Consider the following 20,320-nt stretch of genomic DNA (forward strand, 5'->3'; position numbering starts at 1 on the left):
AAATTCCAGTATGATGTTTTACTATCAGAGATTTACATTTTGTGAAGTTTTCCTGGTGGTGGCATATGTGCGCATGCGCATAAACGTTGTTTGGTTTCGCTGTCCCCTCTGAACCTGACAGCCCGTTGGTTTAGCTTAGCTTAGCTCCCACTGCTTGCCGGTAACGATACAGCAAACAAGAACTCGATAGCACACACGAGTTGTACACGAGTCCGCTTTTTGATAACCACAACACAGTCGCCATTTAGACATCATTGTCATTTGTTGGTGGAGTGTCAAAATCGGCAAGTTTTTTTTTTCCGGGAGGAAGAGGAGGACGTCCGCAGAAATGGAATCGGTCACCGATTTCATGCGACATAGGTTGGATAGCTCGAAAGCTTCGTAGACCACCTGACTGCAGCCCAACTATTTACAGTAAATCTTCGTGCTTTCTTTTGGCTCTGTCTGTGTGATGGAAGACATGTCAAGGTCCGATAACTGTGTATAGTGGAGGTAATCGTTCCTGCGTGACATAACGGGGTTTTAAAGCTAACCAGTGGCTAATAGAATTTAAATCCATTATATCAGTTATTCCAATTCGTGCTTTGTGAGGAAGACTATTTTTTTGTCGTAGCTTCTGTGTTTGGACATCGTGATTTATACCGATGGGGCTTGAGCATCACAATCGAGCTAGCATGATAGCTGTGCGTTAGGTACCAGTTTAGAGTCAAAAGTACACCGTCGATTTTTAAAGATCCCCTAAACTTGAACCCTCCCGGTGGCAGGGATGCACCACCAGGACTTTGGCGGAGACCCACCCAATGCTGGAAGCCGGAAAACTGTGTTACATTACCGCAGGGGCAGTGGTGGCGGGGCACTTGCTTACTCCGCTGGTTCTGGAGTTAATGCACTTGAAGACAGTCCGGCCCCTGGTGGAGCCTCCTCTCTGGGACCCCATCAACAGTCTGGATCTCAAGTTCCTGGATCTCAGGTCAAGAAGAAGAGTGGGTTTCAAATAACAAGTGTCACATCTGCACAGATCAACGTCAGTGGCAGTAACAGTTTGGCTGATGACACTGAGAGCTATGACGACCTGGACGAGTCCCACACTGAAGACCTGTCCTCCTCTGAGATGCTGGATGCGTCAGTGTCCCGAGCGACAGACACTGGTGTACCGGAGAGAAGTTCATCGGATGAGACATTAAACAGTCTTCATGGGGTTGACACACCTGGCCTTGTGTCACCCAATGAGCTTATGTATCCACATTCCAGCCAGGGAACACAGAAGCATAACACGCTGGTAAATGGGATAGTACACCAACCTTATTATCCGCAGCAGCACAGCCTATCTCAACATCATCACTCCGATAACTTGGGAGGAGGTGAATCGTCATCATCAGCCCTTCCCCAAGCATTGTTGGCTATCTCCAGCCAACCACTTTCCAAAACCGGAGCTAACCAATCCCAGAGACCACCATTGTTGGACAGCTCCAAACCCATAGCAGGAACAGCACAACCATCAGCCGCGATTGTTGCTCGGACAGCTGGTGAAGCACCTTTACAGGGCACTGTAAATTCTCTCAGTGTCTCTTCTGTCAATCCACTTCCCCCATCTGGCCAGCCAGGTTTTGACAACACTGGCATGAGTGGGCCAACGGCCATTGTTGGTGCAGGTACATGCCAGTCAGTCACCGCCACAAGTACTCAAACACAGACTACCACCAGCTCTCGTTTCAGAGTGGTCAAACTGGACACCAACTCCGAGCCTTTCCGGAAAGGAAGATGGACATGTACAGAATATTACGAGAAAGAGATTCCACCTGCAGCAATCTCCGAGGCACCTAAAGCTGCAGAGTCTTCTACAGAGACTGAGCTCACTAATGCTGGAATAAGTCCAATTCATCCAGCTGTCCAGCCACCTCATACTCTGCAGCCTTACCAGCTGCCGAGCCAGGAGTACACCAATCTTCATCTAATGCAGAGCCCACCGCAAGCTTCGACACAAACCAACACCCTTACCTATGTGTCACCCCAGGAAGTTGTTGCTGCAGCTCACACTAAGATGCTAGGAGCACCAGGTAGTCTCCCCACAAATGCACTACAAGTTGGTAAAAAGCAGCCCCCCTCCCACATGTCTCAACAATTAGCTTATGCTGTGGACCAGCAGCAAGCTCAAGCCACGGGAGGTTGTGCTGGACCTCAACTTGGTAATGTACAGCCGGACTTTATCCAACCCACCGCTCCGTTCCAAACCCAGGTCCAGCCTCCAGTCGCGCATGTGAGTGCATCCATATCACCAGGGTCAGCAGTCACAGCAAAGCCACTGGGCAGCCAGGCACAGCAGTCACCCCATCAAGGTCATGTGGCTCCATCTGCTATGGAAACCTCCACCGTGGGCCAGTCGCCGTCTGCCCCACTACAGCTAGTCTCCACTGCTACAGATCCACCAGTGCAAGAGGCTACCTACATGCCTTGGACTGCACTTCAAGCTGACCTCCAACCCCTTCTCACCCCGGGCACATCACTCAACCCAGCACCTCCGGCTGGGGGGAGTTCCCTAAAAGCATCCCAACTGAAAGATGCGCAAAAGCTTCTGTTTCAGCATCAGGGTCTGCTAGGACTGCCCACTCTGGGTTCCGCCGCCGCTGGCGGTGGAGTGACGGCTGCAGATGCCGGCGTTACTGTCAGGAGGCTGGCCAACATTGGGATGTCTGTCGAGGACAGCGCCCTTGCCGCTGCTGCTGCTGCTGGTTTGCGGACTCAGCATGCTGAAGGAGAGGAGGACAGGTGAGACGATTCCACCTTGTTCATATAGTGCAGGGGTCGGGAACCTTTTTGACTAAGAGAGCCATAAAAGTAAAATATTTAGAAATGTTTTTCAGCGAGAGCCACACGCACGCGCGCGCGCACATACAAACGCTCGCATGGATGGTTTTCCGTTCCTCGTGTTTGGTAAAAATCCAGGAAAACGATCTGAATGAAATTCAATTTGCCGGTCCAGAGGCGAAGTTACTGCTAGCTAGCCTGCACACGGCTCATAAGCTTCCACACTTGCTATCTGCAATCTACTTCTCGCAGAAGTATGTCGATGCTAACGTTAACATGGGGCTTGTTAAAATGTCACTGACATTCGACTGTTTCATCGGTTGTATTGTTTCATTGCAAATTAGAATCAGAACATTTTCTCTCCTCTAATGCTCTGGTGCATTCACGCTGAAGTGCTCAAGTTAGGCTCATTTAAAGTGGCGTTTACCTATTTCAACATGACGGCCACTATCATCCAATCAACATGGCGCTTTCGGCCATTCTAGGTCAGTGTCATCCAATCAAAATTGCGCTTTCCGCCAACTGCAGCCCCAACGGGAAATGAACGACGAAAAAAACGACAATATGTATTATAATATGTAATATTTATCGGCGAGCCATATGCAATCATCAAAAGAGCCATATATGGCTCGCGAGCCATAGGTTCCCGACCCCTGATATAGTGTCTAACATCAATCAGAGGGGTCCTTTTGTCTGTCACGTAACCCCAAAACATTTGAATTGAAATTCGGACTTGCAGCAAACCAGATAAACACAGCACATTGGTTACCAAGTTCAGAGCTACCAAATAACCGCCGTTTAGTATGTATGAGTTAATTTCAAGTAATTAATAAAACTACAGTGTCATACAACAATAGAAAACAGCGTTCATCTGTGATAACGCCCAAATAGACTGTTCTACTGACAGAATTTAAATACGGAGTTACATTGGTGGTTCACACAAATCACAATTGCAACTTTGGGGTTTCCCAAGTGTAGCTTGTTACCTTATAGAGGATTAGAGACTTTTTGCAGACATTAAACGTCTATTGTCTGGAGAGCTTATGGTTCGATGTCTCCTAATACCTATCATGTGACTGAAATCTTGAGCAATCACCAAATCGACATGTCTCCATGGTTACATTTTTATTTTGTTCTACCACTTGACATCTTCCTTAGTTAACCTTCTCATCTATCCATCTCATGTGTCAAACACCTTCATTGGCTACAGTTGTTGGTTTCATCTCTGGGTGAGCAGTACGATGTCACTTGTGAGCAGTTGTGTTTTTTTTTTTTTTTGCCATTTGTTTGTGATTTTTGTCATGGTCAGAGATTGTGTTCACACAGGGAGTCCGTTTTCAGAAAAAAAAATGTACTTCAGTTCACGCGGCCTGTACATTGACTACTTCTTCGGAGCCTGTGCTTTGCTACCGAAATTCATTGTGATCCCCCCCTTCATATTTGGGTGAGTAAGAGACAAGAAACAGTTAAGCGGATAACAATAACTGGATATTATTGCCGTGTACTACAGTGGTACCTCGGTTCTCGACCATAATTCGTTCCAGGACCCATTTCGAAAAGCGATTTTTATTCGAACACCGAAGCCACCTCTTTGCTCCTGTCACTTGCGAGTTGACAGCGGGGGGGCGGGGCTGCCTCTCCCGGCCGTTCTCCACCCGCTGTCATTCTCTAATCACGGACACGGGGCATTTATACGGTTCGCGATCACCTCGTCAATGCCGGATGATTGACTCAACTCACCACCGTACCTGGACTCTTCCTTCGATGCGCGAGTGTATCCGGTCCGAGGTATTTTCCCTGCGTCCCGTAAATTTATGTCATCTTCCGGGATTGCGTAATTTTGCACCCTCGTGTGCCATTTGCTTTTTGGCATAGTAAGCGGGTCGGATCACCCCCTGCCTTCTTACTCGCTGTGTTTTCTTTGATTTGTGAATAAACATCCTGCTTGGTTAGTACGTGGCTGTTTTTGGGATCCCAAACATTCCACTACGTTCCGACGAGTCAGCTGCCGTCACTCTCGCTCCGAACGTGACAGCTACGGATGACTCGGCTACAGGATGTTCTTTTCTCTTCAAATATCTATCCAATGACACTTGCTCTCATTCCCACAGTCACATCACTAGATTTCACAGCCTCCTTATTCTTTAATATCGTACTGATCGTAGATTTCGCCATGCTGTATTCCCTCGCCAGATCAGACACTCGCACACCTCCTTCATATTTTGCGATTATTTCTTTCTTAAATGCAATAGTTGTACGCACTACTTTTCTTTTGTCACTTTAAGCAGCACTTACTTTCTTTGGAGGCATGATTAGGGGCTAAAACTCTTCGTACACCTATCTTAAACGCTAGAGCAAAACGCAGCACGTCCGCTAGTGACAACAGTTGGTCGCACGTCCGCTAGCGACAACAGTTGGTCACGGAGAGAGGCATACACCCGTGCGCCGCTCAGCACCCCACCCTCGCGTACGCACTCACGCGTCGTATTGGCGTTCGAACACCGATTGATGTTCGAACGCCGAAGCAAGAATATCTCGAATATTTTGTTCGAACACCAATTTGTTCGAACTGTGAGGCGTTCGAGAACCGAGGTACCACTGTACTTGCTTTGATTGGTAAGCATGTTTTCCATTAGAATCCAGATGCTTGGGGTAAAATATCCCTGGGATTGCTGCTTATTAGTTGAAGACCTGATGTGAACATTTCAGATTGCTTTGAGCAGTAGGCATGTTAAATTGCTCATACTATTTACTTAACAATGTACTTGTCAGGGCTTCACAGACACCTGTGTTTAAAACTGTGCCTTGCACTTGGAAACTTTTATGACCAAGTTGTTTGATTGTGCTTTGACATGATCTTCAAAAGCTGTCAGTAAAAATTTGAACCTGCGGATGCTGATATTTAGCTTGAGAAAAACTGCAGCATCGTGTGAATGAACAGCTTTCCAGGCATGAGCAAACCCTCGTGCAACACTTTGACTCTAAAAACAATTCACTCTTTCTGCACGTGATTGTTCATAGATGTATCAAGTGTCAAAGTCTGCCTGGGCGTTTTTTATTAGCACCCATCAGCAATGAACCTTGTGTGTGCCATAAAAGATTGGTTGGCCCTAGCTCCAGTCATCACAAAATTATCGTTTTTTTACAACCTTTTTGATAGAGTTGCCCTCAACCCATTCAGTCGAGCGACACAGTTAATATTGAATTATTGCACAAGCTTGCGTGTTTAAACAGTCATCAAAACTGAATGTTTACACTGGCTGAAAAAAAATGAGCTCAATATGATTGAACACACCAAAAACATTTGAGAAGTGTATGGGTTACAGCTGAAGATCAACATGTATTTTTCTTTGGTTGATTGAGTGTTTGGTTTCCGTGAGAGTTTAGTGGTGTTTCTTGGCAGGAATCATTTGGATGTGAGGTGATCAGGTAATGAGGAGGGACACAATTACCCTTGTGTTCGGCTTTCTGACAGGCTACGTGGGGAATCATTTCCTCATTTGCTACGCACGAATCATCATATTGAGATTTGTGTATGTGGAACTATAAAATTGAAGCAGCAGTCATAGTTTTTAAGCACTATTTGGGTACCGTCAATTCTATTACAGTAATACTATCCCATAATTGCACCTTACTGGATAAATGTCAGCTCTTGTCTTCCAAAGCAAATATTGGACAAACAAATCAGTTACAAAAAGATTTTGTTTTGAAGACTGGTGTTTTGTACAACATTAATTATGATATGTGTTAGCATATTTTTATGGCACAAATCATAATGTTAAACTAATAGGCGCAGTGCATTATGTGATACATTGCTTTTCTTATGACCACGAGTTGTTCAGTTCTTTTCAAGATCCAGAGAAGGCACTCTCGATCACCGATACTCACGACGAAGCTACAGAATGGTGAATTTATTCATACTGTTTAGTGGGAACGGAGCAATTCCCTTCACGGCCGTCATGTTCCAGGATTCACCACAGGAGGGCAGTGTCCACCCTCCAATGCTTCCAATGTGAAGTGCTTTCTATAATCCGAACGTGTTTGCAGAGTCGCTGACCTAAATGTTATTTTCTCACCAGTGGGGGGCGGGAAGGCCTTGCTTTGCACGCAATGTTTGAACGAATGAAATGAAAATTCGGCCAGTTTTGATTTACTGCGAGATTAGTGCTGATTCATTTTAAAATTCAGCCAGTGCTTAAGAGAAATGCCTTCTTAAATGTGTTTTTTAGTAAATTAAATCTTCCAAGAAGATCCCGCATTCCACCTTTTTTGGGGGATTTGTGGTGGGTACGTGATCTCGGGCTTTAACAGATTAGATGGAAGCCTCTCCTGCAAACAAGATGACGTTGGAGTTCGCCTGATTCTGCTTCCTGCTCCTCTCTTCTGCGTGTCTGTCTCCTCCTTCATACTGCTAGACAGGAAGTAATCATTTTATGACGCTTTTAGATGCTGTTGAATTTTGAAGGGGCACTATTTATCCGCTCCTTAGTGTGAGACAATTTTTTTTTGTGGAAAAGGGTGGGCCCTCCAAATGTTTAATAACATTCTGTGTGCTGCATGATGCCGGCATGCTGCAGGGATCCCAGATTAGTTTCCCACCCGCTTTTGAGAAGACCCTTGGCCAGCATTTCCCACATTGCACATATAGACCCATAGTCATATACTTGTTTCTATTGTTTGTTTTTTTCTCTGTATACATTTTCAAAGAGCCTTATTTTGCATGTTTGTGATATTTACACACAAAAACACACACACACGCCACGGTTACAAGAATACAGATTTAAACCAAATCTGCGACTCTAAAATGTGCACTCATTTTGAACGCTCTCTTTACTTCTCCCTATTGGGTGTGGTTTAAATTGGGTTTTTCTCATCAAATGCTTGATTTGTTTGTCATTAATCATTGGGATGATGCGACACTCCTTTGTTGGTCTCTATACAGATGAGACGTCTGCGCTCGTTTAAACTTAAATCCTTATGCATGTTTTGTCACCAAAGGAACAAAACATGTTCTACTTTACCTTTCTGTGTTCTCTCGCCGAGAATATGGCAACGGGCTGGTTATGTAAGGCATTGCGTGTCCTCACTGGCGGCCTGAGGACGATTAGCTTACATCCCAGAGAGTCCCATGAGAGATGTTTGAGTTTTGGAGTACTGTATTGCTTATCTCTGTTTAGTCTGTGTCTTGGCAAGGGTTGTGGCTCTTGATCCTTGATTGCAAACACAAGTTTCCTCTTTCTTGCCACATTTTGACCTTCACATATGGCCTTAAATGTGGTCTCTGTTGTTGTTAAATAGAGAAAGTTGTGTTTTTCTTCTTCTGCGTGCGTCTTTGCTCATTCAAAAACTAAATCAGAATGCTTTGGCTTACAATCAAACAAACTGGATTCATCATATACACATCGTACAATGACCAGCCCCAACATTATGACAGCGTGCCCAAGATGATAATATCCAATATAAGAGCTGTCCACATAGTAAGTTTAATTGAAAAAATTACAATGTTTACTGCTATGCTATTGTATATAAATCAATATAAGTGTCCTTGAGAGTTTTGTAAGACGCTAAGAAATTAAATTTATTATTATTATTATTATTATTATTATTATTATAGTATTGTTGTTTCTTTAAAGTAATTTCAGCCCACTTTTGATAAAAGAGAAAATATGGGCTATTGATGGTGCCTTGAAGAACACTGGCTCCTTTGATATCATGTTCATGATATAGGGATTTTGAGCCTGTTGAAAATGAAAGATTACCAACAGAGCCAGAAGAAAATGTTGATTTATTTATCTGATCATATTGCAATCTATTTGTTAGGTTTTCAGTAGGTTCAATTTATTTCACAAAACTACATGTCATCATTTAAATAAAATCAATGAATTAATGTGGCCTTGGCCCAAAAAGTTTTTTAGGGCCTTATGTCCATTGGGCTTTGCTGTACATCATCCTGAAGCCACATTCCTCACCTCCTCACAATATTGCTTCAGATGAAGCCTCACTGCCATCGGCGATTGGCTGAAAGTATCATACAATACAATACTTGTTGATTTATATAGCACTTTAACAACAGCTAAAGCTGTAACAAAGCGCTTAACATGGACAACGATCATATACAGGAAATAAAGCAGTCACAAAGATAGTTAGATTAGAGACTTTTGTTCTAATAACAGTGTGTTCACCCTTGTTTAAAAAAAACAAAAGAAGAAACTTGTACAGTTAACCCCCACGGATTCACAGGGATCAGTGTTCACGAATATTTTCAAACATTTGGCATGTCTTCGTCTTTGTTCAGTAAACTGTACCTTACCCTGTGTAAGCGTGTGCTCGCATGGAGATGCACGTGATGCCAGTGGAGCCCCATGTCGTGCGTGTGCTTGGCCAGTGTGCGTGCAGTGATGCGGAGTGACAGCGCAGCCAGCGGTGTGCCTGCTATAACTTCAATATTTACTTCAAGGACAACCGACGTCACTTTTTTGTTTTTTAACTGACATCAGAAAAACGTTTTATAGCATATAAAATACCCAGAACACGCAGTATGATATTTTTATTAAAATGCAAAACACCAATAAAAATGACTTAAAGTGTCCAAAATCTGAAAAAAATTGAGCTGCGAATTGGGCATTTTCAGAAAGTCCCGCCCCCCGTTCGTGACATCACGCCAAGACGTCTTGCATTGCTTGTGAATCAAAACAATGGCTTCAGATTCGGAGAATATGCTTTCTTGTTACACATCCAGTTATGAATATGATTCAAATAGTTCTGAAGAGGAAAGCATACATGTTTGCAATCGATTAAAGAATTTATTTGTGCCATTTTGAGGCAACATTGGGGGAAAATATCTCACCTAAGAAAGAGGCACAAAATGGCGACCTCATGTGGCCACCTCCGTTTCCACCGGCTGATAAATTCCTTATATGGCGCTTGGACGCCCTCTTCTGGCGGCTTTTGGGTGCAACACGAGGTCCCCAGACTAAACAAGTACAGCAAAATACATTGATGTGATGGAAGGACCGCTAAAATGCGTCTTTTTTACGGTCAGCAACTCAAAAACAAGACTTCCTGAATATTCAGCGTGAGTCTTAAAACGTAAAATATAGCTATATGCGGTGGAATCTTTGTAAAATACGCTCAGTAGAAGTCATTTGAAGCCATTTTACAAATTATGGACACAACTTGTCCGGAGACGTCGGTTGTCCTTTAAGTGTGCACATATTATTTTCCATTTTGGAAGACACAGGGGTCTTTGCAAATGTTAAGATTTTTTTAGGGTGAGAATGTGGAAAGCCCACGTTCAATGTGCTTTCCACCTAAAACTGATAAGAGCATTGAGGGGACGTTTAGTACACTTTTATCCCAACGCTGTTTGAGAGGATTTTGTTGGAAATCAGCAAGTGTTAGGCGTGGCCTGGTGATGATGATGCGTGTGTTAACCGTGTATGTGGTCAAAGGAGCTCATCCCATTGGATGGATTGCTCTAATCTCTCCTGACAGTTTACATAACAACAGAAGGGGAGGTGATGTGAGTCCTACAGGAATGACGTCACAGTCCACCCTCTTAGAGCTACTCACCATGCTACCACCCTTGGTTTCAAACACACGGGCGCCGTTGGGGGCACCGGAGTGCTTTCGTCCACACGCACTCCCGCCCGCTCCCTGCCCCGACTTCCTCTGCTCCATTACGGGTTTACGTTGTTGATCAGACAATCCCAATGTGAAGCCCCGAGGGGTCTACGGGGTCGGGTTTGGAGGACGGAGGAGGCACAGTGGTGGTGGTGCTCGTTTAGGGTTAGGGTGGCGGGTGGGGGGCCCACCACATCGACTTAGTGTTTGTTTTTACTCTGAGCATCAATGAGAGAAAAGGGGCTGGCCGGGGCCGGAGGAGCCCAGGGTAGCGACGCCATGGCCATGAAGCTTCTTTTCTGGGAACTGGAGAAGCATCTCAAGAGGTAACGGTGGAGTTCTTTTGTTGTGCGGTGGTGGTTGTGTTCATCTGGAAGTATGTCGGGTGGGCTTTCAAATTCAACTCCATGTCAGAATGTGTCAACACAAACTCCTAAGCACCTTGTCCAGTCTGATGTTCACTCTTTTGCATTTGCAAGCTTGGATCACCATCTTGGTTCAGTTGAACATTGTGTTCCAGCTTCCCACGTTAGCACCACTGTTGCTCTGCCCACGAGTTGCTCAACAAAGCATTAAGATACAATATACAGTACCTGGCCATGCCCCAATCTATTCATCGCCATTTATGATTTTCATGTTTTTTCCCCTGTGACAATGATCACCAATGATTTCCACAGCATTTTCTTGTTCCCCCCATCCTACACACTTTTAGTTTAATGCCAGAAAGATACCACAAGATGGTGCTAACAACCTGGCAAATAGAGAAGTAGTAATTAGTGACACATGTGTTTCAATGATATGAGCTGTTTGGGGGCTTGTTTGGGGTGGGGAGTTTAGCTTGGGTTGTTGGCAGAAGTTAGAGTCCATGAGTGGAGCGTTGGTTTTATGCTAAATTATTTTATTGTATTTATTTTTTACCAAATCAAATTATCCTTGATACTTCTTTTTAAGAGAAATTCTTATCCTCAACCTTATGTGCTGCTACAAAGATCAAATTGCCGTTCTCTTGAACCTATGGGTGATGGAGAAAAAAAATGCAATTTTAATGAAAAACATGGTTTTGGAAAGTTTGATGGGAATGTGTGTAAGAAGTGCCGCATGTTCAAATCTAAAGGCAAAAAGCTTCATTGTTCTTCTGTCAGCAAAACCAAGGTACGCTTGAGCAGCAGCAGCACTGCCAATTCACTTATTAGCTTGGCCAGATTAAAATTCATCGTATTGTCGAATGTGCAGATTAAATCAATTTCTTGTGATGCAACTTGGGCTGTCCTTGAGAGTTTTGAAAGGCGCTTAAAAATTACATTTATTATTATTATTATTATTATTATTATTATTATTATTATTGGTCTTTGTGGCTTAACTGCTTCCTCTCAAAGCTACTCAGAGCAATCCATCTCCTTTTGTGTGTGACTTGCCTAAAGGATTGCCATTGTGATAACAGTGATTGATGTGAAGTATCTGAGTAATGTCGTCAGGGTTTTCAACTGTTTTGTTTTGTGATCTGATCACCTCCTTGGGAAGTTGATTGTGCAAATCAGTCACACCCTGTTTGGTATCAATTCCCTTATTTCTGCAATTTTATTCTTACCAGTATCATGTTAAGATTCTGGTGCTCTTAATTTCCAGCGCTCTTAGTAAAGTGGGTTTGAATGGCAGATAATCAAATATTTTCAATGTCTTAATTTACTTCTTTTCTGTGTATGAATACATGACTCTGCAATCAGGGCTTTACACCTGAGTGTTTAATTTGCATGTGGTTTTATGCCCAAATTAAGTTTTGCTTTAACTTTTTTAAAACAAAGTAACGGCTCAAAAATACAAACTGAATTCGCCCAAGAACCAGAATCACGACCAACATTAAAATTCAGTGATTAAAAACGGACTTGCAAACTGTACTTTAAAGGTAGAGAGGTATTAATTTTTGTTATTATTAAAAATGAGTCCTGTCACGGTGCATACAATGCTTCTTACTCTGTATGTTCTATTTTGTGCATTTTAGTTATATTTAATTCAGTTTCATTCATTCGTGTTCCCCTAAATAAAGCCCGCATACCTCACTTTTAGAATCACTTTATTCAATGGTTTTGGTGGGTGTGGTGTCCTTTAAAGGACAACCGACGTCTCCGGACAAGTTGTGTCCATAATTTGTAAAATTTTACGTTTTAAGACTTGCGCTGAATACTCCGGAAGTCTTGTTTTTGAGTTGGTGACGAGTCCTCACGTTACGTCACTGAAGGAACGCCCCTGACTGAAAAAAGGACACATTGTAGCAGTCCTTCCATCACGTCAATGCATTTTGCTATACTTTGTTTGGTCTGAAAACTTCGTGTAGTGCAGCACCAAAAAGAGGCAACGGGCTGATTAATTCCTTACACGGAGCTTTGTCGCCATCTTCTGCCTCTTTTTGGTGCTACATTTACCGCCCCCAAATACCTCAAAATGGTACAGAATCAATTATTTAATCGATTGCAAACATGTATGCTTTCCTCTTCAGAACTATTTGAATCATATTCATAACTGGATGAGTAACAAGAAAGAATTTCTCCGAATCTGAAGCCATTATTTTAATTCTCGAGCAAGGCAAGACGTCTTCGGGTGACACCACCATATCATTTTGGGTATTTTAGATGCTATAAAACGTTTTTCTGATGTCAGTTGGGAAACAAAAAAGTGATGTCGGTTGTCCTTTAATTGTTGTGTTATATGAACTATTAGTGATAGAGCCCACATTCTCTACCTCTGCAGCCAGTGTGTTAAACAGATCTTGTTTAGGTTTGCATTCCGGTCAGAGTTATTTCGGTCAACTATACATAATTTGCGACTGTATATTAACTTTTTAGATCATGTGTTATTCAGTTGATATAAAATGACCTTACGTTGGTAGTTTGACTTTAGAGTGGTCCCGCTTTTTTTTAAACATTGAGCCATTCCCACGCGAAAAAAATGTAAAAAAAAAATGTAGACAAAAATAAATGGTTTAGACTAGCCATTCATTAGGCCGCGCCACTTTAACAATTAGACATTAACACCCAAATTGAATATGTAGCTTTGGGTTTGGCGTCAGAAACGCACTGATGGATTTTCGCTTTGTTTCATTTGGGAGAATTGATTTGCCTTATTTGATTGAGCATAAATGAACAGCAGGGGCGGTATTTTCCGTAAATGTCTCTTCCTCTTTTGTTTAAACTGTATCCCTGCAATTGAATAAAAAGTAGGATGGGTCACACAGGTCATATTTTGTAAATGTGGTCGGTGTATTTATTAGATGGACTGCATAAAATTAATTTAGGATCCTTCGATGAAAAGGTTTCTTCAGCCGACATCTGTACTTCTTTGAAGGTGTCGGACGTTTCGCTTTTTATCCAAGATGCTTCTTCAGCGAAGAAGCAATTTAGGATCCTTCTTTCTTCCAAACCTGGGCTGCCGCGGATTTTGTTATGCAAATGAGACTTGCTTCCAGCCAATCAGGTGGCCGCTAGGCTCTTTCTCCCCGCGTGAATCTTGCAGCCAGGCAGCTCCCTCCCCTTGGTGCACCTCAGTCTTTGTGCTCAGTATCGGCCGCCGCGGACGTACAGAATGCGCTCCGTTTTCACATTTTCCCCGCCGGACGTCCTCTGAGTGGGGCTGAGCCGCGGTGACGCGTTGATGGACGGGCTAGCATGAATTCACAGTGTTACACGGTGGCGATGGACCTTGGCGTTTGCCAACTGCGCAATTTCTCCATCTCGTTTCTGTCTTCGGTACTTGGCAAGGAGAGCGCGTCGGTCAAGCTTGACAGGAGGTAACTAATAATAATAATAATTGTAATTTTCTCGGAAATGATCTCGAAACGCTTGCTTTTGCTTTGCTGATTTTGTGCGGTTTGCTGTTTCGTCGCGTGACCTGCCGCAACAATAACCGCCTCTTGCGTCATACGCTCCTAGCGCCTCTCAGACCATCCATTTGACGATATGCTTTAAATTGTGTTTCAGCTCTTCGGGTGCAAGTGTCGTGGCCATTGACAACAAGATCGAACAAGCGATGGTAAGTTGTCCTCATCCGCACCATTATCTCGCTTGTGTGTGCTGCCACTGGCGTTACGTAATGCCGAGGTAGGTCCGGCCATTTGTTTCCTGGTCCTGTTTTGACCTTGGGAGTAGTTCAGTCAAAAAAATGGGGCCGGGTCCTTAATATAGTTATTTGGCCTACCTTGCCACCTTAATAGGGGCATTTTGCAGACAGCAATGGAATCTGTGTGTCAAACCCGGAAGAAAACTTCAGTAAATGCATATTAATTGAACAAGGCTCCCCGAAAAGAAGGAGGAAAAAGATTCTGGCCAAGCGTCCGTCACGATTTGGACAGATCATGTGAGCCAAGGCTCGGTTCACACAATATATCCCCTCATCCACATCCTCTCCTCCTTGGCTGCATGTTGCTAGGCAGGCAGCAGCCTCCCCCCTTTCAGTATAAATAACTTGGCTAGTGATTGGCTCCTCCCCCTCGGCGCGGGGACATTTTGTTCCGTGGCTCCACAATGAGGATGGGATAGTCTCAGATTATAACACGTTAATCCCCCTTTCGCCATCATCGTCGTCATCGACTCGGTAATGCTCGGTGGTCCGGCATCGTCGGCCTGGATACTTGTGTCACGTATTTTCAGAAGATGGAAATTTTCCAAGAAATAAAACCGACATTTTCAAAATTGAAAGTCGGGTTTTCAGTAAATGTATTTTCTCATAATCCGAACTCCAAAAAATATTGCAAGTATACTTGAATCCAAAGAGCCCACATCCTGAAAAGATATTCTGACTGTTTGTATATTTGCAAATCATGTCATGTTATGTTTTCGAGTTGCAACATTGTAAATGCATGTGTTATGCCAAAACATTTTTTTTTATTCACACAAATTTCCCCCCAAATCCTTCATATTAACTCATTCACTGCCAGGCGATGTGCAAAAATCTTTCCACTCCAGTGCCAGGGTTTTTGTCATTGTCACTCGAATTCTAGGACTCGCAGAATACTGAGTTTTTAGACTACATAAACATTCAATGCAGCATAAGAAACCTTAGACTCTCTTCTTTCATCAAAAAAACGAGTTAATGCCGACATTATATGGGTCTGGAGTTATCTGATCTTGAAAAGAGGGCGGCTGTCCAAAATACCATGCTGTACATACATATTAGTTATTATAGCGCTTTAACAACAGCTGAAGCTGGAACAAAGTGCTAAACATGCGGAAATGATACCCCCTTGTGGAAGGGAAAAAACATTGCCAGAGGTATGGCCAGCGCTTTATCGGCATCCAAGCAAGAAAAACCAAAACCTGAACTACAGTAAAGTCTCGTTATATCGATATTCAAGGGAGTCCGAAAAAATATCGATATAACCGGGACTATCGATATATCCAACCCTGTTTGCATGTAATTTTCTCCGTGCGTGCATAGAAATAGGATCGATATAACCGGGACTATCGATATAACGAGACTTTACTGTAATTCGAGAATGGCGCTCTATGTCATATTTTCAATTCCCGAATAAATTAGTGAATGTCAGTGAATGAGTTAATTTACCATGGAAACTGACTCGTAACTTTCCAGTGTATATATATACAAGAGATTAATTTTTGCAATGTTGGACATCTAGTCGACCCTACGCGATTGGTGGGGGATAGGAAGCCAGCCCTGTCTTCAACAGAACATATGCACAATTGACACTGATCTCAAGAGCTCATGCCCATAGATGCAGCTAGGTTTTACTTTTTTTTTTTTTTTTTTTTACTCAGTTCAACCTTGATGTAAATAGTCTAGGCAATTGAGAACTGTAATCGTGACGTGGCATTTTATCTCCTTTCTTCGGTCTAATTCAGGGGTCGGGAACCTTTTTGACTCAGAGAGCCATAAAAGTAAAATATTTTGAAATGTTTTTCAGTGAGAGCCACACACACGCGATCGCGCGCGCACACACGCGCGCAACACGCGTGCGTGCACGAAAACACGCACTTTTCAACAGAATGTATTATTTAAAATAACTTTGTGACAGTACTGACCGTTAACATGAATGGTTTTCCGTTCCTCATGATTGGTAAAAATCCAGCCAAACGATAGAAATGAAAGTCAACTTGCCGGGTCCACAGGCGAAGTTGCTGCTAGCTAGCCTGCACACGGCTCATTAGCTTCCACACTTGCTATCTGCAATATACTTCTCACAGAAGTATATTGATGCTAACGTTAACAAGGGGCGCGTTAAAATATCACTGACTCTTTCATCGACGTTATTGTTTAATTGAAAATTAGAATCGCGAATCCTCCGGTGTATTCAAGCTGGAGCGTACTCGTCATTTTTTTTACTCGTTGGGCTCATTTAAAGGGGCATTTACCTGTTTCAACATGACGGGCAGTATCATCCAATCAAAATTGCGCTTTCCGCCCACCTAGGTCAGTGTCATCCAATCAAAATTGCACTTTCCGCCAACTGCAGCCCCAAGAGGAAATGAACGGCGAAAAAGTGAGAATATATATTTAATTTTATCGGCGAGCCATATGCAATCATCAAAAGAGCCATATATGGCTCGCGAGCCATAGGTTCCCGACCCCTGGTCTAATTAGTCGAAGTTCCTCCCCTCACTTCAACATATATCTGTGGCTCCAAGATGGCATGTAAGCAATATTTGTACGTTTTTTTGATTTTAAACATGGCTTTGGCCAGTGAATAGGTGTGTTTTTAGTGCAGAATTGATGACAGGTCACGATCTCTCTCCTCCCAAATCGTGCAGAGAATATGTAGGAATATTCCAAAATGTAGTCTAATAATATTCCAAAGATTTCTGTGAGAATTCGCTGGGAATGAAAAATGTAATGTGTCTACACAGATCACACTATGGGTTTTCATAATAATAATAATATCACCGTATATTTCTGAATTGATGGTCAGCTTCAGCAACAAGTAGCTTTTTGTATGAAACCACATAGCGGTACATTTGAAACCATTGTAAAATGTATTGCACAAGCATTTAAGGGACAACCGACGTCACTTTTTTGTTTTTTAACTGACATCAGAAAAACGTTTTATAGCATCTAAAATACCCAAAACACGCAGTATGATATTTTTAGTCAAATGCAAAACACCAATAAAAATGACTTAATGTCCAAAATCTGCAAAAAATTGAGCTGCGAATTGGGCATTTTCAGAAAGTCCCGCCCCCAGTTCGTGACGTCACGCCAAGACGTCTTGCATTGCTTGTGAATCAAAACAATGGCTTCAGATTCGAAGAATATGCTTTCTTGTTACACATCCAGTTATGAATATGATTGAAATAGTTCTGAAGAGGAAAGCATACATGTTTGCAATCGATTAAATAATTATATGTGCCATTTTGAGGCAACATTGGGGGAAAATCTCTCACCCAAAAAAAAGAGGCACAAAATGGCGACCTCCAGTGGCCACCTCCGCTTCCACAGGCTGATGAATTCCTTATATGGAGGTTGGATGCCCTCTTCTGGCGGCTTTTGGGTGCAACACGGTTCTCAGACCAAACATGTACAGCAAAATACATTGACGTGATGGAAGGACTGCTACAATGTGTCTTTTTTCGGTCAGGGGGGCGGTCCTTTCGTGACGTCACGTACGGACTCGTCACCAACTCAAAAACAACTTCCTGAATATTCAGAGCGAGTCTTAAAACGTAAAATATAGCTGTATGCGGTGGAATCTTATTAAAATGCGCTCAGTAGAAGTAATTTGAAGCCATTTTACAAATTATGGACACAACTTGTCCGGAGACGTCGGTTGTCCTTTAAGGTTCAAAGAAATCTCTCAAAGTCTAATGTGCACCATAAAAACAAAGGACATTTAAAAAAATGCAACGATAATATGTAAAGGGACATACAAAGTCATCTCTGTTTTAACATTTTCTGTTGACCAGTGTTTTTATAGTCAAATAGCAAACTTTTAATTGTATATCTTCTTTGTGTAGTTCCAAAATTTACCATTAATTTAGATCCTTTGGTGTTTTGGTCATGAGTTTGTCATTCACCTCTATGGCTGCTCGTCTGATGCTTTTTTATTTCACAATCCTGGACAAAGTTGTTTTAACAAGTACCTCTGCCTCCTTTCTTCAGGACCTGGTGAAGAGTCACCTGATGTATGCTGTGCGTGAGGAAGTGGAGGTGCTCAAGGAGCAAATCAAGGAGCTGATGGAGCGCAACACTCAACTGGAACAGGAGAACAACCTGCTCAAGACCCTGGCCAGCCCCGAGCAGATGGCGCAGTTTCAGGCCCAGGTCCAGACGGGTAGCTCCCCGACTGGTACGGCCATGCAGCCTCAAGTCTCGGGATCGGTAGGAAGCGCCCAATCACTCCCCTCGAACTCGGGCTCGTCGGCGTAAAATGGAAGGATCTCCATGTCGTGGCACCTCCGCCCCCAACTATGCCACCTTCTTGATGAAACCACTTCAATTGTTTTGTTGCACATTTAATTTATTCTGCCTTTTTTGCAACTTTTACCTGAATAGACAATCATAGTTGTCATGGTGATGGATAGGGGGGCGGGATAAATGCACCAAGTTTGAAATGAAGCCTTGAAGCATTCAGTGTTGAACATGTGCCAGTGTCAGCCCTCCATCGCAACCCAGCACATTCCTTTTTTTTCTCCACATGTCGCTGCTAACGTTGGATGAACTTTAATGGAGGACTTGCAACAAAACTCTGCCCCCAAGCTTTGAGAAGAAGTCATTTCCAGTCCTATTACATCATCTTAGGGAAAAGACGATGAGAAAAAATGAACTGTATTGAATTCGGTAACTCACTTTTCACTTGGAGGGCTTGGTGTTCCTGTCCTGCGTGTCCGCATTGACCCCCCCCTCCCCCCAACAAGCCCTCCACTGTTGGAAAAAAGTTCAATATTTATGCAGGCAATCAATGTTGTTTTTATAGGGTAACCTGGAGAATGGTTAGGATTTATTTTCAGTTTGTTCTTGTTGATGTAATTTCATGTTCTAGTCATGTAAACAAGGTAAATAATGGAGCGTAAATGGATACTCTTTGTAGGTTTGTACAAATGAAATCATTTCCAATTCTGCAAAGTGCCTGGTTTCTAACCATAGATACATAGATAATGTTCTGTTATTTTATTCCTGTAAATATATTTGTGTATATATCTATATCTATTTGAATATAGATATAGATATACATCTCTATCTATGGTTTACCAGGTTGTGAAGTACCTGTGATGTCAGCACTCAGGATGGGAACCGACGAGGATTATTTTCCTCCACACTGAATACTGTCACTCTTGCTGTGACTGTATCATCACACTCAAAACGATAGACTGTTTTTGTTTGACAATGTTTGTCACATTGTTTCGTTGAAGCGATCAAGGATATTTTTTTTCCTTTTTTAAAATTAAATCAGTTTGTTCCGCCAAGTGTCTGTGTTGCTGCACACACTTGGCAGATGGAGGAATGGCTGATAGAAAGTATGTCAATGTTTTGTGCATGTTCCTCAGCCCATCACAAATGTGACGTTACAATTTGCACTAGACAGTTGCACCTCAAATAAAACTGAAAACAAAGAAAAAATGACTCATTGTGTTCTTGACTCGATATTCAGTGTTGTCACTCACGAGAAGCTACTTCATTATTTCTGGGTGTAGCGGAAAGGAGCAGACAGGATAAAAATATAAAACCGAGATGATGATTATTGAACCTGCTCGGCATTGGCACCCATTCACGGACACTAACCTCAATCTCGATAAATTTGCTGTCACCCACTGATTCAACAAAAAAAAGTTTAATTCAAAGCTATTTTCAAATGTGCATTGGGAATTTGAATCCAACAGAGAGGAGAAAGCTGTTTGGAAAGATATATGAATGAAGTAGTTTATGTTTAGGCTCAACGCGTCCTTGCTACTAA

At 42.7% G+C, this 20,320-nt stretch overlaps 1 protein-coding gene across 2 annotated transcripts; it reads left to right on the forward strand.

The window, feature by feature from the left end:
• The first annotated feature begins 100 nt into the window (after positions 1-100).
• Positions 101-19,986, forward strand: LOC148903316 (TSC22 domain family protein 1). 2 transcript variants are annotated; one of them, XM_089000041.1, is made up of 4 exons: positions 101-414; positions 765-2,766; positions 14,400-14,451; positions 18,529-19,986. In XM_089000041.1, exons 2-4 carry the CDS (start codon positions 767-769, stop codon positions 18,793-18,795), a joined length of 2,319 nt encoding a protein of 772 aa, XP_088856167.1. In that variant the 5' UTR covers positions 101-414; positions 765-766; the 3' UTR covers positions 18,796-19,986. The 2 variants fall into 2 exon arrangements, with proteins under 2 accessions (XP_088856167.1, XP_088856158.1); XM_089000032.1 differs by having other exon boundaries at positions 101-2,766.
• Positions 19,987-20,320: the final 334 nt, after the last annotated feature.

Source organism: Hippocampus bargibanti, linkage group LG01, assembly GCF_051943395.1.
Source record: "Hippocampus bargibanti isolate YZ-2025 linkage group LG01, ASM5194339v1, whole genome shotgun sequence".
Classification (NCBI taxonomy): Eukaryota; Metazoa; Chordata; class Actinopteri; order Syngnathiformes; family Syngnathidae; genus Hippocampus; species Hippocampus bargibanti.